The following is a 25,926-nucleotide window of genomic DNA, read 5'->3' as shown; positions in this document are numbered from 1 at the left end:
CAAAACAGTATAGCCAATTGATTTTATGACGTCGTACTTATTGACATATGAGTGTAGTGATTCATCTCTATTTATTCAAACCTTGTGACATCTGTCACTAACGGAAATGTCGCTGTTTTCTTATATTTGACAGTCGAAATAGTTGTCATTTTTACATAAAATATTGATATTTACATTAATTTTACAATGTTAAAATTGAAATTTGTAATATTTATAATATTATTTACAAGTTGGAGCCTTAACGTCGAATTAAATGAAGTTGATACAAACAGGTATGTGATTTACGTAACGGTGTAAATCTACGGGGTACAGTTAGAAAGTACAACACGATATTTATATAATATATTATTTTTTTTTTGGATACAGTGATTTAATGGAAAAATTAAAAGATACGCCGTTACGAGCGAGTTATAGACATAAACATAAAAATAAAATGGGTTCGACTCGTCACGGGGTGAGAAAGCGTCTAGCGGAAACGGAAAACGATATACGAACATCGGAAGATCCTCAATGCGCCATTTTGTATAAAAACAATGCGCCCGTTGGGATATTGGAGGTAATTTAGATAAAAATAACGGTTTTTTAGTACGGGCGATATTATGAAAAATTTTAAATTGAAAAATTCGAATATATCGCGTTTATTATAGTTTTTTTTGTCGTTTTGCTTATTATAAGTATTATTGGGTATGAAATTTTTTTATGCAACTGACCCTTTTTGAGATACAGGGCGTAATGTAAAAACAGTGATTAGATTCACTATATTATACACAGGGTGTTTTTTTAATACGAAAATTGTTATTATGGAATTCATACATAAAATACATTGAAAAAAATTGTAACTAATACATTGATATATACAGGGCGGATCAAAAATACGTGATTAAGTATTCAAACTTTTTTTTATTGTGACACCCTGTATATTTTCTTGTATATGGGGTGTTGTTTTCGGATGGAAAAGGTATAAAACTGGAAAATAATTTATGTAGCACAAATTATACAGGGTATTTAGAAAGATATGATCATTTTACGTAATTATACGATAAAAAAAGGCTCAGATTTTTTCGAATACCCTGTATAACTGCGTATTATAGTATTACAGGTTGTCTCATTTGAAAATTGTCACTTTTTCGTGCTGTTAAGTGTTAGATATCGATGTAAATCCATAATAACGATATTAGTCATAATAAAAACTCACCCTGTATATTTATAACTATTTCAAGATTATAAAATGTAGGAAATGGAAGTTCCTACAACTTTTGTATCAAAAATTTTTTTTATGCGACTAACCGTTTTTGAGATACAGGGCGTAATGTAAAAACAGTGATTAGATTCACTATATTATACACAGGGTGTTTTTTTAATACGAAAATTGTTATTATGGAATTCATACATAAAATACATTGAAAAAAAATGTAACTAATACATTGATATATACAGGGCGGATCAAAAATACGTGATTAAGTATTCAAACTTTTTTTTATTGTGACACCCTGTATATTTTCTTGTACATGGGGTGTTGTTTTCGGATGGAAAAGGTATAAAACTGGAAAATAATTTATGTAGCACAAATTATACAGGGTATTTAGAAAGATATGATCATTTTACGTAATTATACGATAAAAAAAGGCTCAGATTTTTTCGAATACCCTGTATAACTGCGTATTATAGTATTACAGGTTGTCTCATTTGAAAATTGCCACTTTTTCGTGCTGTTAAGTGTTAGATATCGATGTAAATCCATAATAACGATATTAGTCATAATAAAAACTCACCCTGTATATTTATAACTATTTCAAGATTATAAAATGTAGGAAATGGAAGTTCCTACAACTTTTGTATCAAAAATTTTTTTTATGCGACTAACCGTTTTTGAGATACAGGGCGTAATGTAAAAACAGTGATTAGATTCACTATATTATACACAGGGTGTTTTTTTAATACGAAAATTGTTATTATGGAATTTATACATAAAATACATTGAAAAAAAATGTAACTAATACATTGATATATACGGGGCGGATCAAAAATACGTGATTAAGTATTCAAACTTTTTTTTATTGTGACACCCTGTATATTTTTTCGTATACAGGGTGTTTTTTTCGGATGGAAAAGGTATAAAACTGGAAAATAAATTTTGTAGCACGAATTATACAGGGTATTTGGAAAGATATGATCATTTTACTTAATTATACGATAAAAAAAGGTTCATATTTTTTTGAATACCCTATATAATTTCGTATAACTGCGTATTATAGTTACAGGTTGTCTCATTTGAAAATTGTCACTTTTTCGTGCTGTTAAGTGTTAGATATCGATGTAAATCCATAATAACGATATTAGTCATAATAAAAACTCACCCTGTATATTTATAACCATTTTAAGATCATATAAATATAGGAAATGAAAGTTCCTACAACTTTTGTATTAAAAAATTTTTAATACGACTAACCGTTTTTGAGATACGAGGCGTAATGTAAAAACAGTGATTAGATTCACTATATTATACACAGGGTGTTTTTTTAATACGAAAATTGTTATTATGGAATTTATACATAAAATACATTGAAAAAAAATGTAACTAATACATTGATATATACGGGGCGGATCAAAAATACGTGATTAAGTATTCAAACTTTTTTTTATTGTGACACCCTGTATATTTTCTTGTATATGGGGTGTTGTTTTCGGATGGAAAAGGTATAAAACTGGAAAATAATTTATGTAGCACAAATTATACAGGGTATTTAGAAAGATATGACCATTTTACGTAATTATACGATAAAAAAACGCTCAGATTTTTTTGAATACGCTGTATAATTTCGTATAACTGCGTATTATAGTATTACAGGTTGTCTCATTTGAAAATTGTCACTTTTTCGTGCTGTTAAGTGTTAGATATCGATGTAAATCCATAATAACGATATTAGTCGTAGTAAAAACTCACCCTGTATATTTTCAGCCGTTTCAAGATTCGTATAAATTTTTGTCGGTAAAAGGGGAACCGACATTCGTAAATATTCATCCGATTTTTTCGGATTATTCACTAGACGAAGAATCTGACGATAATAAAGGAAAAAGGGCCAACCGAGCTTCGTTTTCCGACGAAAACTACCCGTCTATATTCACAAAATTCCGATTACACAACAGTAAAGATTTATCGAAACGTCGTATGATGTATAAACGCGAAAACGACGAAAATCCAACGGACTCAAATCAGGTTATAAGAGACGCCGTCGGTGCGTCCGGAATCGAAGAGAAATTGCAATCGGTTTTGGACGATATGGGATTGTTGGACGAATATTCGGACGAAAACGTCAAAAGAGACGTGGAAGACGAAAATTTAGAACTGGGAACCAATAGAATCGATCTTATAAAAGAGGGGAAGGGTCGAGCTAGAAGAGACGATCAAATCGACGTAGATTTAACCGCCGGCGGTTTAAACGGCACCGATTTAAACGATTTACAAAAAGGAAATGACAGTACGGGATTTGACAAGTAAGTTTTTTTTATTTTATATTTTATTGCATATTTGGAATCAGCTTCAAATCTATTTTTGATTCGTTCAAATACTTTTGCGACATCCGGTGGGTAAATCGGGGCGATTCGCCCCGTATATAATACAAGGTTTCTTCCAGCAACTCCGAAATTTTGAATTTGAATATGAACGATACGAAAACGTCGACGGAAGACGTAAAAATTTTCAAAAGATCGAACGATTGCAAAGAAAAATTATCGCCGAAAGTGCTCGAATACGAAAAGCGCGTCGAACGCGACATAAGGGATAAAATAAAAAAAATAAAAGAAGAAGTGACCAGAGAAATCGATAGCGCGGCCGACGATCCGACCAGACAGAAAAGACAGATCTTCAATACTCTATTGGAGGAAGAGACCAAAGAAATCGATCCGAATTTTAATACGGAAGAAAACGGCAAAATCCATATACGCAAAAAGAGGAACGCGAATTATAAAACGGAGGATTACGATAACAGATCGAAGAGAAACGACGACGTTTCGAATCTGGACAACAATGAAGACGAAGCGTTTACCGATAACGAAAATGCCGAAGAATGTTAGTATCTTCAATATATACAAATTTTTTTTTTTTTAATTTCCTTCAGTATCAGTTCACCCTGTACGTTTTGAAAGTACGATTGATTCATTTTGGATCGCCCTGTATGTTTGATTGATTCATTTTCACTCGCCCTGTACGTTTTGAAATTATTTTGACTCCTTTTGGCTCACCCTGTATGTTTGATTGATTCATTTTCACTCACCCTGTACGTTTTAAAAGTACGTTCATTCATTTTGGATCGCCCTGTATATTTGATTGATTCATTTTCACTCGCCCTGTACGTTTTAAAAGTACGTTGATTCATTTTGGATCGCCCTGTATGTTTGATTGATTCATTTACACTCACCCTGTACGTTTTAAAAGTACGTTGATTCATTTTGAATAACCCTGTATGTTTCAAAAATATCTGATCTGATGAATTTTCAATTTTAATGTATTTTGGCTCACCCTGTACGTTTTAAAAGTACGTGGATCCATGTTGGCTCACCCTGTACGTTTCAAAAGTACGTTCATTCATTTTGGATCGCCCTGTATATTTGATTGATTCATTTTCACTCGCCCTGTACGTTTTGAAATTATTTTGACTCCTTTTGGCTCACCCTGTATGTTTGATTGATTCATTTACACTCACCCTGTACGTTTTAAAAGTACGTTGATTCATTTTGAATAACCCTGTATGTTTCAAAAATATCTGATCTGATGAATTTTCAATTTTAATGTATTTTGGCTCACCCTGTACGTTTTAAAAGTACGTGGATCCATGTTGGCTCACCCTGTACGTTTCAAAAGTACGTTCATTCATTTTGGATCGCCCTGTATGTTTGATTGATTCATTTTCACTCGCCCTGTACGTTTTAAAAGTACGTTGATTCATTTTGGATCGCCCTGTATGTTTGATTGATTCATTTACACTCACCCTGTAAGTTTTAAAAGTACATTGATTCATTTTGAATAACCCTGTATGTTTCAAAAATATCTGATCTGATGAATTTTCAATTTTAATGTATTTTGGCTCACCCTGTACGTTTTAAAAGTACGTGGATCCATGTTGGCTCACCCTGTACGTTTCAAAAGTACGTTCATTCATTTTGGATCGCCCTGTATGTTTGATTGATTCATTTTCACTCGCCCTGTACGTTTTAAAAGTACGTTGATTCATTTTGAATAACCCTGTATGTTTGATTGATTCATTTTCACTCACCCTGTACGTTTTAAAAGTACGTTGATTCATTTTGAATAACCCTGTATGTTTCAAAAATATCTGATCTGATGAATTTTCAATTTTAATGTATTTTGGGTCACTCTGTATATTTTAAAAGTACTTTGGTTCATTTTGGGTAACTCTGTACGTTTCAAAAGTACGCTCATTTCATTTGGGTCACCCTATACGTTTTAAAAGTATGTTCATTCAATTTGAGTCACCCTGTACGTTTAAAAAGTACGTTCATTTAATTTGAGTCACCCTGTAAATATCGAAATAACTAAATAACTCCAACTGTAAATTTCAAAAAGAATCACGTCGATTTCAACATTATTTCAATTTTCAATAAATTTCGGACCACACTGTACATATATGCCATTATAAATATTTTTATTATAATAATCATTGACTCATCCTGTAAGTTTCACAACGAATTACGTCGATTCCAATATTTCTTTCCTACACTGTATGCTTTAAAAATTACGTTGATTCCGGAATAATATATCTTTTGGACTCACCCCGTAAGCTAAACAAAAATTTTTTTTTCATCTTATAAGTTTATTATATTCCATTAATGTTGAATCATACTGTAAGTTTTAAATGAAATTGACTTTGACGTTGACATTTGTATTGAGTATTGACTTGTATATTTTAAGAAATATAACATTGATTTTCAGTGGACGATTGTTATTGTGACGAAAGCGACAATGATTGCGAATGTTTGATAGACCCTGTATCATCGAACATTGTCGCAGAAGAAGAAGAAGAAGATTTACCGATAAAATATACGAGCAAAAAAGCCGTTAAGCAATTATGCAATTGCGATAAAGACGGCAATCACTGCAAATGCAGTAACAGCGAACAAAATTTCGATTATTACGAAGACGAAATCGAATCGAAATCAATCGATAAAAAATCGATTGAATCAACTTGTAATTGCGATAAGAACGACGAAAATTGTAAATGTAGGAATCTAATAGACGACGATTATTCCATGTACGAAGAAGACGAAAACGGAATGAAAAAAAGATCGGTAAAAGCTAGAAAATTCGCAGACGCTAAATCGTTTCAAAATGGCGAATATTTCGTAGATCTACAGCCGGATTTGTATCGAATCGAATCTATAGACGAATCTAGGAATAAAAGAAACGATTTCGATGATTTATTGGAAAGGGAATCGGCGAGAAAACAATTGATAGCCGTTAAACAAAGAAGTATGTTACCGTTATCGAGATACAGAAGAAGAACGTACAAAGAAGAACCGCGAAAACTCACCGATATGTCAGGAGAAGATTTGTTCGGAGCTCTTCCGCAAAGTTTCGGCGGAGAATTGAACAGATATAAGAGAGTCAAAAGGAGTAAGAGGAAAAAATGATGATCCGAATTATCTCTAACATTAATTAACTGTGAAATCTCTATTCTAAGATGTATAATTGAATTTAGCTTTTAATTATGTTATATTTTATCTTTTTCTCAGTGTATAGCTTCACCGACACTCCCTAGTAATCTTAGTGTACTTAACGTTCTCTAGGAAAGTTTTTGCGTTACGAATTTGGTGATTTTAGACCTACAGCTGCTATATACAACTATACAGCTTTTTATTGACTCACTTTTGTGTGCAAACAAGTCAAATTGTTTCCAGCCAAGTTTCTAAGATTACAAAAATAGTTAAACAGAAGTTTTTAGGTCAGTGACTGTATAGTTTTCGATAATATTGGACCTACAGCTGCTTTATATGACTATACAGTTGTTTATTGATTCATTTTAGTGTGCAAATAGATCAAATTGTTTCCAGCTAAGTTTGCAATACTTCAAAAGTAGTTAAACACAAGTTTTTAGGTCAGTGACTGTATAGTTTTCGATAATATTGGACTTACAGCTGCTTTATATGACTATACAGTTGTTTATTGATTCATTTTAGTGTGCAATTAGATCAAATTGTTTCCAGCTAAGTTTGCAATACTTCAAAAGTAGTTAAACACAAGTTTTTAGGTCAGTGACTGTATAGTTTTCGATAATATTGGACCTACAGCTGCTTTATATGACTATACAGTTGTTTATTGATTCATTTTAGTGTGCAAATAGATCAAATTGTTTCCAGCTAAGTTTGCAATACTTCAAAAGTAGTTAAACACAAGTTTTTAGGTCAGTGACTGTATAGTTTTCGATAATATTGGACTTACAGCTGCTTTATATGACTATACAGTTGTTTATTGATTCATTTTTGTGTGCAAATAGATCAAATTGTTTCCAGCTAAGTTTGCAATACTTCAAAAGTAGTTAAACACAAGTTTTTAGGTCAGTGACTGTATAGTTTTCGATAATATTGGACTTACAGCTGCTTTATATGACTATACAGTTGTTTATTGATTCATTTTTGTGTGCAAATAGATCAAATTGTTTCCAGCTAAGTTTGCAATACTTCAAAAGTAGTTAAACACAAGTTTTTAGGTCAGTGACTGTATAGTTTTCGATAATATTGGACCTACAGCTGCTTTATATGACTATACAGTTGTTTATTGATTCATTTTAGTGTGCAAATAGATCAAATTGTTTCCAGCTAAGTTTGCAATACTTCAAAAGTAGTTAAACACAAGTTTTTAGGTCAGTGACTGTATAGTTTTCGATAATATTGGACCTACAGCTGCTTTATATGACTATACAGTTGTTTATTGATTCATTTTTGTGTGCAAATAGATCAAATTGTTTCCAGCTAAGTTTGCAATACTTCAAAAGTAGTTAAACACAAGTTTTTAGGTCAGTGACTGTATAGTTTTCGATAATATTGGACTTACAGCTGCTTTATATGACTATACAGTTGTTTATTGATTCATTTTAGTGTGCAAATAGATCAAATTGTTTCCAGCTAAGTTTGCAATACTTCAAAAGTAGTTAAACACAAGTTTTTAGGTCAGTGACTGTATAGTTTTCGATAATATTGGACCTACAGCTGCTTTATATGACTATACAGTTGTTTATTGAATCATTTTAGTGTGCAATTAGATCAAATTGTTTCCAGCTAAGTTTGCAATACTTCAAAAGTAGTTAAACACAAGTTTTTAGGTCAGTGACTGTATAGTTTTCGATAATATTGGACCTACAGCTGCTTTATATGACTATACAGTTGTTTCTGGGACATTTTAGTGTGCAGATGGGTCAAACTGTATCTAGCAATATTCCTAACTCTTCAAGAGTAGTTTTTATACCTGAAACTATCTAGATTTTGGTAATGATGTTCATTCCAAATCTCTTTCAGTTTATCTTCACCTTCCTAGTGGAATAGATTCTCAAATAAGGCTCCTGCTTGTAATAATATAAGTATTAATTACCATTGTACAATACGTGACTGTATAACAAAGTAAACAAATTTTATATTCGATGTAAATTTTTTTATTCTACACGCAGAAAAAGGTTAAATTGAAAGGTAAGACAAATAAAACATCCAATCATTTTGAAATTACTTTAATGGACTAGTAGATTATTTACCTAAAGCTGCCATGGAGAAAAAGGAAATTTTCCACGTCTTTAATGATAATTATAATTAATATAGTTACCAGCACTACAAAGAATCGAGAAGAAAATGATATAAATATGAAATAAGTGGAACTACAGAAAAATAATTTTTTTTTTTCGTTTTTTGAGTGTTTCATTTATACAATTGATTTTTTATAAGAATTACATCGATATCAGTATAAAATTTATCAATTTCTTAGATTTAAACCCTGTCGTATAATCGTGATGAAATTCCATTGGGTTATACAGGGTTTTTCAGAAGTTATAATGATTTTTATGAAGCACCCATTTGAAAGAATGTTATTCCCTTATTTTTACATCAAATAAGATCATATACACTATTTCACTTATAGATTTATGAAATTTGAACCCTGTTCTGATATTTCCATGAAATTCCATTGGGTTATACAGGGGGTTTCAGAAGTTATAATGATTTTTATGAAGCACTTATTTGAAATAAAGTTATTCCCTTATTTTGACATCAAACAAGATCATAAAAACTGTTTCACGTATAGATTTATGAAATTTGAACCCTGTTCTGATATTTTCATGAAATTCCATTAGGTTATACAGGGGGTTTCAGAAGTTATAATGATTTTTATGAAGCACCCATTTGAAAGAATGTTATTCCCTTATTTTTACATCAAATAAGATCATATACACTATTTCACTTATAGATTTATGAAATTTGAACCCTGTTCTGATATTTCCATGAAATTCCATTGGGTTATACAGGGGGTTTCAGAAGTTATAATGATTTTTATGAAGCTCTCATTTGAAATAATGTTATTCCCTTATTTCGACATCAAATAAGATCATAAAAACTGTTCATTTATAGATTTATGAAATTTGAACCCTGTTCTGATATTTCCATGAAATTCCATTGGGTTATACAGGGTTTATCAAAAGTTATAATGATTTTTATGAAGTACTTATTTGAAATAATGTTATTCCCTTATTTTGACATCAAAAAAGATCATAAAAACTGTTTCATTTATAGATTTATGAAATTTGAACCCTGTTCTGATATTTCCATGAAATTCCATTGGGTTATACAGGGTTTATCAAAAGTTATAATGATTTTTATGAAGCACTTATTTGAAATAATGTTATTCCCTTATTTTGACATCAAAAAAGATCATAAAAACTGTTTCATTTATAGATTTATGAAATTTGAACCCTGTTCTGATATTTCCATGAAATTCCATTGGGTTATACAGGGTTTATCAAAAGTTATAATGATTTTTATGAAGCACTTATTTGAAATAATGTTATTCCCTTATTTCGACATCAAATAAGATCATAAAAACTGTTCATTTATAGATTTATGAAATTTGAACCCTGTTCTGATATTTCCATGAAATTCCATTGGGTTATACAGGGGGTTTCAGAAGTTATAATGATTTTTATGAAGCACTCATTTGAAATAATGTTATTCCCTTATTTCGACATCAAATAAGATCATAAAAACTGTTCATTTATAGATTTATGAAATTTGAACCCTGTTCTGATATTTCCATGAAATTCCATTGGGTTATACAGGGTTTTTCAAAAGTTATGATGGTTTTTATGAAGCACTTATTTGAAATAATGTTATTCCCTTATTTTGACATCATATAAGATCATATACACTGTTTTACGTATAGATTTATCAAATTTGAACATTGTTCTGATATTTCCATGAAATTAAATTAGATTATACAGGGTTTTTCAGAAGTTATAATGATTTTTATGAAGCACCCATTTGAAAGAATGTTATTCCCTTATTTTTACATCAAATAAGATCATATACACTATTTCACTTATAGATTTATGAAATTTGAACCCTGTTCTGATATTTCCATGAAATTCCATTGGGTTATACAGGGGGTTTCAGAAGTTATAATGATTTTTATGAAGCACTTATTTGAAATAAAGTTATTCCCTTATTTTGACATCAAACAAGATCATAAAAACTGTTTCACGTATAGATTTATGAAATTTGAACCCTGTTCTGATATTTTCATGAAATTCCATTAGGTTATACAGGGGGTTTCAGAAGTTATAATGATTTTTATGAAGCACCCATTTGAAAGAATGTTATTCCCTTATTTTTACATCAAATAAGATCATATACACTATTTCACTTATAGATTTATGAAATTTGAACCCTGTTCTGATATTTCCATGAAATTCCATTGGGTTATACAGGGGGTTTCAGAAGTTATAATGATTTTTATGAAGCACTCATTTGAAATAATGTTATTCCCTTATTTCGACATCAAATAAGATCATAAAAACTGTTCATTTATAGATTTATGAAATTTGAACCCTGTTCTGATATTTCCATGAAATTCCATTGGGTTATACAGGGGGTTTCAGAAGTTATAATGATTTTTATGAAGCACTCATTTGAAATAATGTTATTCCCTTATTTCGACATCAAATAAGATCATAAAAACTGTTCATTTATAGATTTATGAAATTTGAACCCTGTTCTGATATTTCCATGAAATTCCATTGGGTTATACAGGGTTTATCAAAAGTTATAATGATTTTTATGAAGCACTTATTTGAAATAATGTTATTCCCTTATTTTGACATCAAAAAAGATCATAAAAACTGTTTCATTTATAGATTTATGAAATTTGAACCCTGTTCTGATATTTCCATGAAATTCCATTGGGTTATACAGGGGTTTCCAGAAGTTAAAATGATTTTTATGAAGCACTTATTTCAAATGTAGTTATTCCTTTATTTTGATATCAAACAAGATCATATTCAGTGTTTTATATACATATTTATAAAGTTTTAGCTGTTTTTCATTGTCCTAATAAAATTCCAAGCCAGTATACAGGGTATTATAAAAGTTTTGATAAACTTTGGTAGTGAAAAACTCAGAATTTTCAACTATTTGACATATTTTACCGAACTTTATCGTGAAAATCTGATAGAATTACGTTTTGTTATACATTATACAGGTTATCTCATAAGTTTTAATAGTTTGAACTCCAATTTTTTATTTATTTAAAGCTTTCACAAATACTTTTGACGATGTAATTCGTTAATATATTTTTATTTCATCTTATTTTTCGTATTTTGTATAATTCCACTTCGTATTTTGTACTTAGTCGCGATGGATTTATGAAAAAAAAATTCAATTATAAAAAAAAGTGACGTAAAAAAAGTATAATAAAACTACAATACTGATAAAGGAATGTCAGTGAAAATAATAAATAATAAGAAAAATGTATCGAAAACAATCCCAAGGACGTGTCAAAAAAAAAAATTAATAACCATGTTTTCGCTATTTATTGTGACCCCCTTCCGTTTTCACCTTGTATATTCTTCGATAAATTTTTCTATCACCCTATAGAAGAATACTTACACAATGAAAAAATAATCTCAACAAGAAGTAAATAAATTAAATTTAAATATAAATATATTTTGGTCGTAGATAATTACACAAGCCTCCTTAAATATATTTTTATATATGCAATTTGAAATATGGTAAATTAAATACCGTTCTATCCATTTTTCAGCGAAATCTGTTTTTTTTTTCTGTTGCTTGCACTATACAAAACGAGAAACGACAAAAAAAGCGTGAAACATATGTTAAAAAATTATTAGTTTACACAAAAAAGTGATTAGGAAACGAGGCAAGATAATATAGTATAAAAAGCGAGGCGATATTTTGAAAGTGAGTGTAGGCTGCGAGGCAAAATCAAAAAGAGTCGTCAAAGTGAGGCAGAAATTGAAAAAAATTATTTGAAAATGCAGTAAACTAAGAAAATATGTAAAAAAATGAGTATAATTGAAATAAAAGAGGCAAGGAAGCGAGGCAAGTTCAAAAATATTCTAAAAATTAAAACAGGATTAAGGAAAAGGAGTCTGTGGAGCAAGAAAGAATCAAAAAAAGTTCAGAAATTGAGGCATTAGTATATAAAATGAAGCAGGAGTGAAAAATGTGTTTAGGAAGCGAGGCAAGATAAAAAAAATCATTAAAGTGAGGCAGAAATTGAAAAAAATTATTTGAAAATGCAGTAAACTAAGAAAATGTGTAAAAAATAATTATAATTGAAATAAAAGAGGCAAGGAAGCGAGGCAAGCTCAAAAATATTCTAAAAATTAAAACACGATTAAGGAAAAGGAGTCTGTGGAGCAAGAAAGAATCAAAAAAAGTTCAGAAATTGAGGCATTAGTATATAAAGTGAGGCAGGAGTGAAAAATGTGTTTAGGAAGCGAGGCAAGATAAAAAAAATCGTTAAAGTGAGGCAGAAATTGAAAAAAATCATTTGAAAATGCAGTAAACTAAGAAAATGTGTAAAAAATAATTATAATTGAAATAAAAGAGGCAAGGAAGCGAGGCAAGCTCAAAAATATTCTAAAAATTAAAACACGATTAAGGAAAAGGAGTCTGTGGAGCAAGAAAGAATCAAAAAAAGTTCAGAAATTGAGGCATTAGTATATAAAGTGAGGCAGGAGTGAAAAATGTGTTTAGGAAGCGAGGCAAGATAAAAAAAATCGTTAAAGTGAGGCAGAAATTGAAAAAAATCATTTGAAAATGCAGTAAACTAAGAAAATGTGTAAAAAATAATTATAATTGAAATAAAAGAGGCAAGGAAGCGAGGCAAGTTCAAAAATATTCTAAAAATTAAAACAGGATTAAGGAAAAGGAGTCTATGGAGCAAGAAAGAATCAAAAAAAGTTCAGAAATTGAGGCATTAGTATATAAAGTGAGGCAGGAGTGAAAAATGTGTTTAGGAAGCGAGGCAAGATAAAAAAAATCGTTAAAGTGAGGCAGAAATTGAAAAAAATTATTTGAAAATGCAGTAAACTAAGAAAATGTGTAAAAAATAATTATAATTGAAATAAAAGAGGCAAGGAAGCGAGGCAAGCTCAAAAATATTCTAAAAATTAAAACAGGATTAAGGAAAAGGAGTCTATGGAGCAAGAAAGAATCAAAAAAAGTTCAGAAATTGAGGCATTAGTATATAAAGTGAGGCAAGAGTAAAAAAATGTGTTTAGGAAGCGAGGCAATATCTAATTGAGTCTATAAACAGAAAATATATTGAAAAAATTGATTTAGGAAGCGGGGCGACATCCAAAACGAAGTAAACTCAAAAAAAGTGCATAGGAATAGAAGGACAATCGCAACAAATGAGGCGATAAAGCGAGGCAAGATCAAAAAATATCTAAGAAATTGGACCAAAGCGAAAAAAGGAGTCTGGATCAAAAAGTTTAGAAATTAAGAGAAGATTTTTAAAAAGTAGTTCAAGATGCGAGGCATGATAAAAGACAGTATATAAATATTTAAAAAATGAGTATAAAAACGAGGCAATTTAAAAAGAGTACAGAAAGTGAGATAAACGACGAAAAAGACCGTTGAAAGTGGGACAGGACTAGAAAAAGAGTATAAGAAGCGAGGCGGAATCAAAAAAAGTCTACGAGGCTAGATAAACGAAGAGTATAAAAAAAGAGGCAAGTCTAGAAAATTATGTGAGATCGAGAAAATTATATAAAGTGAGACAGGAGTAAGGAAATGAGTGTATTGAGCGAAACAAAATCGAAAAAGAGTCTGGAAAGTGAGGCTATATTTAAAAAAGTGAGTGTGAGTTGTATAAGAAGCGAGGCAAGATGAAAAAAGAGTCTAGGAATGAGGTAAGATTTAAAAAAGACCTTGAGAAGCAAGGCAATATTGAAAAGAGTATAAAAAGCGAGGCGGCATTAAAAAAAGAAATTTAGAGAAAGAGGCGACATCGATAACAACGTAGAAAGTGAGGCAAGATAAAAAAAAAGTCTAGGAAGCGAGGCAAAATTGAAAATGGTATAGAAAGTCGAGCGACATTAATACAGGATTTCAGGGATCTAGGCAAGATCGGAAAGAATGTAGAAAACGAGGCAAATTTGAAAAAAAGTGTCAAGGGAGCGAAGAAAGATTGAAAAAAGTGTATAGAAAGGGAGATAATATTGAAAAGAATATGGATATTGAGAGATAGCATTAAGAAAACTAATTTCGGAAGCGAGGCTTGATTGAAAAGAATATAGAAAGCGAGGCAAGGTTAACAAACGACTCTAGGAAGCGGGGAAATAACGAAGAGAGTGAAGAAGGCCGGGAGGCATTAAAAAAGGGATTTAAGGAACTAGGCAAGATCGGAAATAATGTAGAAAACGAGGCAATATTTGAAAAAAGTGTTAAGGGAGCGAGGCAAGATTGAAAAAAGTGTATAGAAAGGGAGATAATATTGAAAAGAGTATGGATATTGAGAGATAGCATTAAAAAAACTAATTTCGGAAGCGAGGCTTGATTGAAAAGAATATAGAAAGCGAGGCAAGGTTAACAAACGACTCTAGGAAGCGGGGAAATAACGAAGAGAGTGAAGAAGGCCGGGAGGCATTAAAAAAGGGATTTAAGGAACTAGGCAAGATCGGAAATAATGTAGAAAACGAGGCAATATTTGAAAAAAGTGTTAAAGGAGCGAGGCAAGATTGAAAAAAGTGTATAGAAAGGGAGATAATATTGAAAAGAGTATGGATATTGAGAGATAGCATTAAGAAAACTAATTTCGGAAGCGAGGCTTGATTGAAAAGAATATAGAAAGCGAGGCAAGGTTAACAAACGACTCTAGGAAGCGGGGAAATAACGAAGAGAGTGAAGAAGGCCGGGAGGCATTAAAAAAGGGATTTAAGGAACTAGGCAAGATCGGAAATAATGTAGAAAACGAGGCAATATTTGAAAAAAGTGTTAAGGGAGCGAGGCAAGATTGAAAAAAGTGTATAGAAAGGGAGATAATATTGAAAAGAGTATGGATATTGAGAGATAAAATTAAATAAAATAATTTCGGAAGCGAGGCAAGATCGAACAGAATATAGAAAGCGAGGCAATATTTGAAAGAGTGTAGAAATTGAGGCTGCAGTGGAAAACGGTATATGTGAGGCAGAAAATCAAGCAATTTTACGATTATTTTTCAAATTTATCACGGTTAGAATGTCATTTCTCGATTTAATGTTTTCTATTCATCAAAACGTATAAAAATATATATATAACATTCTATATAAAATACTTTCTCCTTACTGTAAATGGTTCGTTGTTGAGTTTAGTGAGGCATATTTATAATATGTTTATGAAAATAAATAAATAAAAATCATCGAACCAGCTACAGTAAGAAATGACACATTCACTATATTCTGTCAAAAATTAATTATACTTAATCACCTAATTGTTGATAGATTTTTCGACTAGATTGAAAGGGCACTGGGTGGTCGAGTAACGAAAACTTACTTTCCGACGAACTCGATCATTTTTTCAAGTTCCTGCCATTCCTCGTCCATTAGTAAGCTTTCGACACAACCCCTGAAGTATTTATCGGAAAAGCAGTTTACCCTAAACAAAAAAATAAATTCTTATTAATTAGAACGATCAAATTTTGAAAATTTTCTTGTTAGAATGATGCATTAACTCATTCAGTCCGTTCACGTTACGAGTTTCAATGTAAGTAATCGATAGGGGAGAGCGGGAAGTTTGTTATGAAAAGAAACCTGCGAATCCGGCTCTGTTCAGCCGATTTTTATAAAATAAACAAAAATTTAAGTAGATATTTCGAAAGTACATTGTATTATTATCAAAATAGCGAAAACTGCATGTCGATATCTCAAATCAGTCCCGAGATATCTTAAAAAATGTACAAATGGCGGGAATTCGAATCCAAACGTCAATTAGGCTACTAGATGGCGTTATCTTAATGTGTAGCTAATACGAGAGTTGCTGCTTAAGTTTCGAGATATGGCAACACTGATGAGAATATGTCAAATCTGACATTGACATCATAATGTTTGACATTTGACATTTGTGAACGTTGTATAATACGAGTGTTATTCGAGTTGTTGCAGATACTTGAAATATAATGAATTTCCGTTTTTGATTATATAAAAACTTAACATGCAAATGATTGTTTATTAGACAAAATGTGATATTTAAAATAGTTGGAAAAACCATGCAAAATATATCATTTATACAGGATGTAACAAAAAAGTGAGAATTACGTGGCGGTTTTCCCCATCAAAATTCGTCCTACAACTTTTTTTTATCTCCTGATTAATATTCACCGAACTTTTTTTCGTTTTCTTTGTTTTTCAACGTAAGAAAACAAATCAACTCACCTTTTTGTTACAATTTAATTCGATACAAATTTTTTTTTCGTTAAACATTTCAAACATGCACGAAAGATTAGTAGTTATATACAGAGCGATGCTGAATTATGGTACAAATTCGAGCGTACGACCGTTAATAGGTTTTAGAAGTACCACCCGAACAATTAGAGTCTAATAAAACAAAAAAAGAAATTAATCAGCGCAAACAATTCAAATAGAACTTTTTTTTGTACCCTGTATACGACATAAACGACGGTTTTATAAGGGACTTGAATCTTATTATGTATCCGCACGTATTTTTATTAATATACCTGATTAATTTCTTGTTTAGCTTGTTAAACTATAACTATGTAAGTATAAAGTGAGGTTAGTCGTTAATGAATTGATAATAATTCATTCATTTGTACCTAAATTACATCTCCCCCGTTTAATTGTTTTATCATTTCCTGGATTTGTCCTATATCATCACAAAGAAGGGTTTCACAACACCCTCCAAAGTATTTTGTTGAAAAACAATCTTCCCTGTAATAAAATTTAGATAAATAAATGACGTTTATTAGGATTTTATTTACCTAAGCATCGTATAGTCGCTGAAAACATAGAGTTCGATGGTTTACGAATGGGAAATTTGATTATAAACGTTGGTAACACTTGAAATAACCAAACAAAAAGTGTAAGTGATATCAATATACATGTATGACAACGTGTCATGAAGTTGGCTACGAATGCGAATAATAATAGTACAGTGAATGTTGGTTTTTATCTAATATTTTTGTGGAAAATAAAATATTGAAAATAACTCCGCAAGAACTCCAGAGAAGGATTAATTCTGAACAAAAATTGTTCTATAAACATTTTTTGTAAACTCATTATTTTCTGAGTCATTTTATATTAAAAAAAAAACAAAGTTTTTAAAATTTTTCTCGAAAAAATCGGAAAATTGATTTTCTACAAAAAAATATACTCAAAATAACATGAAATTATAAAAAAGAAGTAAATTGATTTGATTTTTAATCGAATCAGTGTGATATGTACTGAAATACGGGTGGTTGAAGATAGTTTATAAAATAGATATTGAAACACGTACGTTTAAAGTGAAATTTTTAGTTTTAGAAAAAATTTTGTACGACATATTTTGAAGTATTTATAAAAATATTCAAAATGGCGTAAATTTTAAGTCATTAGCATGAAAATTGAATTAGTTATGATAAAAAGAAAAGAGATTTTTCTATTTTATTTAAAATAAATTCCGTATTTTTATAATAACTTCGAAAATAAAAAAGATACAAAAAATTCACAAGATTGAAAAAATTTTAGTCTATTTTTGCATAAAATTTTGGTTTTTGAATTAATTGTCTAGAATGAAAATCAACTGAGATATAGCTTTCAATGAAAAATATTGTTAAAATTTCAAAAAAAAAATCAGTTTTTTGATAACTTCGAAAATAAAAACGATACAAAAAATTCAAAAATTCACAAGAATACAAAAATTTTAGTCTATTTTCACATAATATTTTGGTTTTTAAATTATTGCTCTAGAATATAAATTAACTGAGATATAGCTTTAATTGAAAAAAAATGTTAAGAATTCAAAAAAATTCAGTATTTTTATAATAACTTCGAAAATAAAAAAGATACAAAAAATTCACAGGATTGAAAAAATTTTAGTCTATTTTTGCATAAAATTTTGGTTTTTGAATTAATTGTCTAGAATGAAAATCAACTGAGATATAGCTTTCAATGAAAAATATTGTTAAAATTTCAAAAAAAATAAGTTTTTTGATAATAACTTCGAAAATAAAAATGATACAAAAAATTCACAAGAATACAAAAATTTTAGTCTGTTTTCACATAATAGTTAGGTTTTTAAATTATTTGTCTAGAATAAAAATTAACTGAGATATAGCTTTAATTGGAAAAAAAATGTTAAGAATTCAAAAAACTTCAGTATTTTTATAATAACTTCGAAAATAAAAAAGATACAAAAAATTCACAAGAATACAAAAATTTTAGTCTATTTTCACATAATAGTTAGGTTTTTAAATTATTTGTCTAGAATAAAAATTAACTGAGATATAGCTTTAATTGGAAAAAAAATGTTAAGAATTCAAAAAACTTCAGTATTTTTATAATAACTTCGAAAATAAAAAGGATACAAAAAAATCACAAGAATACAAAAATTTTAGTCTGTTTTCACATAATATTTTGGTTTTTAAATTATTTGTCTAGAATAAAAATTAACTGAGATATAGCTTTAATTGGAAAAAAAATGTTAAGAATTCAAAAAACTACAGTATTTTTATAATAACTTCGAAAATAAAAAAGATACAAAAAATTCACAGGATTGAAAAAATTTTAGTCTATTTTTGCATAAAATTTTGGTTTTTGAATTATTTGTCTAGAATGAAAATCAACTGAGATATAGCTTTCAATGAAAAATATTGTTAAAATTTCAAAAATAAATCAGTTTTTTGATAATAACTTCGAAAATAAAAACGATACAAAAAATTCACAAGAATACAAAAATTTTAGTCTATTTTCACATAATAGTTAGGTTTTTAAATTATTTGTCTAGAATAAAAATTAACTGAGATATAGCTTTAATTGGAAAAAAAATGTTAAGAATTCAAAAAACTTCAGTATTTTTATAATAACTTCGAAAATAAAAAAGATACAAAAAATTCACAAGAATACAAAAATTTTAGTCTATTTTCACATAATAGTTAGGTTTTTAAATTATTTGTCTAGAATAAAAATTAACTGAGATATAGCTTTAATTGGAAAAAAAATGTTAAGAATTCAAAAAACTTCAGTATTTTTATAATAACTTCGAAAATAAAAAGGATACAAAAAAATCACAAGAATACAAAAATTTTAGTCTGTTTTCACATAATATTTTGGTTTTTAAATTATTTGTCTAGAATAAAAATTAACTGAGATATAGCTTTAATTGGAAAAAAAATGTTAAGAATTCAAAAAACTACAGTATTTTTATAATAACTTCGAAAATAAAAAAGATACAAAAAAATCACAAGAATAAAAAAATTTTAGTCTGTTTTCACATAATATTTAGGCTTTTGAACTATTTGTCTAGAATGAAAATCAACTGAGATATAGCTTTCAATGAAAAATATTGTTAAAATTTAAAAAAAAATCAGTTTTTTGATAATAACTTCGAAAATAAAAACGATACAAAAAATTCACAAGAATACAAAAATTTTAGTCTATTTTCACATAATATTTAGGTTTTTAAATTATTTCTCTATAATAAAAATTAATTGAGATATAGCTCAATGAAAAAAATTGTTAAAATTTCAAAAAAACCTAGTATTTCGTTAATAACTTCGAAAATAAAAACGATACAAAAAAATCACAAGAATAAAAAAATTTTAGTCTATTTTCGCATAATATATTGGTTTTTGAATTATTTTTCTATAATGAAAATTAACTGAGATAAAGGTGCTATAATTTTGGAAACGAAATGGGAAACGGTATTTTTGGAACAAATTATTCAAAAATTTAAAAAATATTAACTGAAATAAAAATTTTTTTCACAATACTTAAAACTGACAAAATTTTCTACAAAAATGTTTTTTATCTCATTAAATAACTCAAATATCAAAGAAATTATAGTTGAAAAACCAAAACTTAATCATCATATAAATATTTAGTTATTAAGGGTAGTTTTTTAGGGTTGAATTAACGTTATTTAATATTTATTATAATCTAAACTATGAAAATAAGTATTATAAACATTTTAAAATCTTTATTTGAAAATTTAAATATAAAAGCGCTGTTTTATTTGTATACGTAAAAACTTTAGTATAAGGGTTGGTTTTTACCCCCTAAAACATTCAATATACATATAAAATTTCAACTAGGGCGGTCTATTAGCGAATTTAAAAAAAAATAATTGTGGGAAAATTTGGATATAATACTAGATTTGTTCCCATATCGACTGTACTATTATAAATGTCTAGGTATTAAGTCTATTACAAAAGTGACTGTTAAATCAAATCAAAACACCGATTTTGATTCTCACTATCAATTAATTAATTACAAACAGAAGTTTATGATTCACACGAAATCAAATCTTAGAATTTCACAAAGTTTTTTTTTCGAACCCGCCTACTACGTTCTCATATAAATAATTCCATTTTTTTTACGTGGAATTCGTTTAATGATGTTCCAATTATATATAATTAACTCGAAGGTATTTCCTGCCGATGCTGAAATACGAGGGACTTTGATATGATTAAAAAAAATTAAGATTGCGTCGACGTCATGGGGGATTCTCGATACGAGACTGGATCCCGATTACCTGGACTCGGTACATTCCATTCGTTTCCTAGAATTTAGATTTCGACATCCGATTTTAAAAATACCAGTTATACAGAGTGTACTTTTTATCTGTTTCTTCGTATATGATGTTTATTTAAAGTGATATCGATTATTTCATTTTTATGTTATTTAAACACATCGTATATATAATTATAGTCGTTTTTAATGACGATAATTGCAGTTGGGATGTTTGTGGAACTTTTTTTGAAGATATTTGGAACGTACGGTTGTAAATTGCGCCGCGAATTTAAATCTTATTTTATAAAATTAAAGAATCGTTGGTAGTGTGATATAAAAGTTGTAAAAAGGCGTTTAACTTTGTCAAATAACCTTTTTGTATCGCAAAAAATATAAAGTTTATTTTGTTTATTACTGTTACTCCTCGAATTTTGAGTGTTTTAAACTTTTAAGCTGATATCTTTTTTATTTTTATTTGTACGAGAAAATTGCTTTCAGCAAAATTATAGGGAATTTTATGCTTTATAACATGATTAAAATAAATTTCTAGAAAATTTTTTTAAACCTTATTTTTTTTTGAAAAATTAAATTTTTTTTTCATTTATTCCAAAAATATAATAAAAATAATTGAAACAAAATGATATTTTACAACAACATAGAAAAAATATTGCTGATTAAGGTGATTTTTTCAAATTTTGAAAATTCAATATGGCGGCTGCGTAAACTGCATTTTTAATATATTTTTTCAATCGCTGTTTATTTATTTAATATTAATAATTTTGAAATGCAGTTTATTGCAATTGATAGAAAAAGAGTTGTAGTTTAATGCACTATATGAAATTTTTTTTTCCAATTTTTTTTTTATAAAATTTTTTAATATTTAAACTGAAAAAAAATTTATTTTTCAATTTTTTTATGATTTATTAATGAAAAAACAATATTGACTCAAATTTCAAATTATAATTGGAAAGACCTCTAAAAATCACACATTTTGCAAAAAAAATTTTTTGAATCCGACCATTGGTAGCCGAGATAACGGGGGTCAAAGTACGTACTGACAATTATTCTGATAATACCTAGCGGAGTTTAATTCTCATTATCTCGATTTCTACTTGTCGAATTATAAATTTTTTTTTACCAAAATGTAAGGTTTTCAAAGGTATTTGCTTTTATTGTTTTAGGGGAAAATTAAAATTGTATTTTCATTATGAAATTTTGAAAAAAATTTAAAAAAAATATTTTTTAATTAGTTTTTTGGAAATTTATCAGAGAAAATTTAATTTTATTATCGGTTTGATATCATAATAGAAAAGAGGATCAAAAACTATAAATTTTGGGAAAAAAATTTGTTTAAACGATGATTATATCCCGAGATAAAAAAAGTTTTTGTCAGTACCTTTAACTTTAACTTTCTATATCTCGGGTTCTAATGGTTGTATTACAAATATTTTTTTTTCAAAATGTATTGTTTTTAAAGATCTATTTTTCTATAATTTCAAACTGAAGCTAAAATTAAATTTTAGTTGGTAAAATTTTAAAAAAATCTTAAAAAATACCGTTTTTTTAATTCAAGCGTTAAAAAATTATGTGAATAAATTCTTGAAAATTTTTTTTGTAAATGTCTACTGAATTACAGTTTTTTTCTGTCTAATGCAACAAATTGCATCCCAAAATTTTCAATAGTAAATAAATACAAAGCGATTTAAAATAAATTTATAAATTCAATTTTCTTGGCCACCATTTTGAATTTTGAAAATTTAAAAACACCAACTTTTTTAGAAACATTTTCTCTATATTTATTCACAATATCAATTTTTTTTAATTATTTTTAGTATATTTTTTACTCAAATAAACAAATTTTGAAATATTTAATGATTTTTTGACAAATTAAGGACCTAGATATTTTTTTATCGTTAATCTAATTATATCACTTTATAGAGCGTAAAATTTTCTATAATTTGGATATTTACAAGTTTTTTATACGAACAAAAATAAAAAAGATATGAACAAAAACAACTCCAATAATACAATAATCGACTTAGCAAATGTTTTGAGTATTCAAAAAGAAATTTTATTATTAGCAAAGTACGTTATTTTATACACACACTGTATAAATAGAACGATTAAAACATGTTGATGCTTAAGTAAAACATCCATATACAAGGTGGTCCTGTATAAAAAAGTAAAAACATCATCGATCAACAAACACAATAATACGCGAAAATAAACTTAGTACGAACCTGCATAACGAATAAATCGAAGGTTCCTTGAAAAGATTGTAGCAATCCTCGCAAATTCTGTCTAATTTAGCGAAAATCGTTTTATCGTAAACTCCTTTACATTGTAAGTCATAGAAGGACCTTTTGGTGATGCGGTGACGGCTCAAAAGATTGGGAGACCTGTTTACCAAGTTTCCGGATACTATTTGCATGAATAATCCTATTGCCAGACACACCCAACCGACTTGAGTGTATCGAACACCCTGCGATGATTTGTGATTCATCTGGAACAACGAAAAATCTGTTAGTTTGTAGATTATGCACTGAAGATGATAAATTGGTCGTCGAAACGAGAATTATACTTTTGAGAGTGTCGCTTAGCATGACAGACTACTTTACCGTCACATATTTTGAAAAAACGCTGAGATAAAGGAAGTTAAAGTTGAAAGTACCGACAGAAATTTGATTTATATTGTCGAACTTTAACTTCCTGTATCTCGGGTTCTAATGGTCGTATTTTCTGGTCTTTCTTTTTATATTTTCTGTTGGAAATGAAAAATGGATTTTCATTAATAAATTTGGGAAAAACTGAAAAAACAGTATTATTTTTTTAGTTTTTTGGAAATTATTCAAAGAAATTTCAACTTTAGTTCCCGTTCAAAATTATGATATGAAAGATATTTAAAAACCACACATTTTGAGAAAAGAAATTTTGTAATACGACAATTAGAACCCGAGATAAAGGAAGTTAAAGTTGAAGGTACCGAACAGAAATTTGATTTATATTGTTGGAATTTAACTTCCTGTATCTCGGTTTCTAATGGTCGTATTATGAAATTTTTTTTTCCAAAATGTGTGGTTTTTAATAGTCTTTCCTTTTATATTTTCTGTTGGAAATGAAAAATGGATTTTCATTAATAAATTTGGGAAAAACTGAAAAAACAGTATTATTTTTTTAGTTTTTTGGAAATTATTCAAAGAAATTTCAACTTTAGTTCCCGTTCAAAATTATGATATGAAAGATATTTAAAAACCACACATTTTGAGAAAAGAAATTTTGTAATACGACAATTAGAACCCGAGATAAAGGAAGTTAAAGTTGAAGGTACCGAACAGAAATTTGATTTATATTGTTGGAATTTAACTTCCTGTATCTCGGTTTCTAATGGTCGTATTATGAAATTTTTTTTTCCAAAATGTGTGGTTTTTAATAGTCTTTCCTTTTATATTTTCTGTTGGAAATGAAAAATGGATTTTCATTAATAAATTTGGGAAAAACTGAAAAAACAGTATTATTTTTTTAGTTTTTTGGAAATTATTCAAAGAAATTTCAACTTTAGTTCCCGTTCAAAATTATGATATGAAAGATATTTAAAAACCACACATTTTGAGAAAAGAAATTTTGTAATACGACAATTAGAACCCGAGATAAAGGAAGTTAAAGTTGAAGGTACCGAACAGAAATTTGATTTATATTGTTGGAATTTAACTTCCTGTATCTCGGTTTCTAATGGTCGTATTATGAAATTTTTTTTTCCAAAATGTGTGGTTTTTAATGGCCTTTCCTCTTATACTTTCAGTCTTAAATTAAAAATGGATTTTCATCAATAAATTCGGGAAAAACTGAAAAAACAGTATTATTTTTTTAGTTTTTTGGAAATTAGTCAAAGAAAATTCAATTTTAGTTCCCTTTCAAAATTATAATATGAAAGATATTTAAAAAACACACATTTTGAGAAAAAAAATTTGTAATACGACAATTAGAACCCGAGATAAAGGAAGTTAAAGTTGAAGGTACCGAACAGAAATTTGATTTATATTGTTGGAATTTAACTTCCTGTATCTCGGTTTCTAATGGTCGTATTATGAAATTTTTTTTTCCAAAATGTGTGGTTTTTAATGGCCTTTCCTCTTATACTTTCAGTCTTAAATTAAAAATGGATTTTCATCAATAAATTCGGGAAAAACTGAAAAAACAGTATTATTTTTTTAGTTTTTTGGAAATTAGTCAAAGAAAATTCAATTTTAGTTCCCTTTCAAAATTATAATATGAAAGATATTTAAAAAACACACATTTTGAGAAAAAAAAATTTGTAATACGACAATTAGAACCCGAGATAAAGGAAGTTAAAGTTACAGGTACCGACAGAAATTTGATTTATACTGTCGGACTTTAACTTCCTGTATCTCGGGTTCTAATGGTTGTATTATGAAACTTTTTTTTCCAAAATGTGTGGTTTTTAATAGTCTTTTCGTTTATACTTTCAATTAGAAATGAAAAATGGATTTTCATTAATAAATTTGGGAAAAACTGAAAAAGCAGTATTATTTTTTTAGTTTTTTGGAAATTAGTCAAAGAAAATTCAAATTTAGTTCCCTTTCAAAATTATAATATGAAAGATATCTAAAAAACACACATTTTGAGAAAAAAAAATTTTTAATACGACAATTAGAACCCGAGATAAAGGAAGTTAAAGTTGAAGGTACCGACA

At 28.5% G+C, this 25,926-nt stretch overlaps 2 protein-coding genes across 3 annotated transcripts in view; one reads left to right on the top strand and one right to left on the bottom strand.

The window, feature by feature from the left end:
• The first annotated feature begins 112 nt into the window (after positions 1-112).
• On the top strand, positions 113-7,315 carry LOC130898552 (protein PFC0760c-like). The gene is made up of 5 exons (XM_057807934.1): positions 113-272; positions 367-556; positions 2,960-3,495; positions 3,636-4,069; positions 5,951-7,315. Exons 1-5 carry the CDS (start codon positions 187-189, stop codon positions 6,646-6,648), a joined length of 1,944 nt encoding a protein of 647 aa, XP_057663917.1. The 5' UTR covers positions 113-186; the 3' UTR covers positions 6,649-7,315.
• Positions 7,316-8,727: 1,412 nt separating this feature from the next.
• The window catches only part of LOC130898704 (ion transport peptide-like), a 39,148-nt gene continuing 21,949 nt past the window's right edge, over positions 8,728-25,926 (bottom strand). For both annotated transcript variants that reach the window (XM_057808170.1, XM_057808171.1), the window contains exons 2-4: positions 23,456-23,718; positions 17,324-17,438; positions 8,728-16,149 (exon numbers count right to left, since the gene is read on the bottom strand). In XM_057808170.1, the coding sequence (XP_057664153.1) occupies positions 17,324-17,438; positions 23,456-23,718 (378 nt within the window). In that variant the 3' untranslated portion in view covers positions 8,728-16,149. The remainder of the gene's footprint in view (positions 16,150-17,323; positions 17,439-23,455; positions 23,719-25,926) is intronic.

This window comes from Diorhabda carinulata, chromosome 10 (genome assembly GCF_026250575.1).
Source record: "Diorhabda carinulata isolate Delta chromosome 10, icDioCari1.1, whole genome shotgun sequence".
Lineage (NCBI taxonomy): Eukaryota > Metazoa > Arthropoda > Insecta > Coleoptera > Chrysomelidae > Diorhabda > Diorhabda carinulata.
This window is presented reverse-complemented; position numbering and strand designations above follow the sequence as displayed.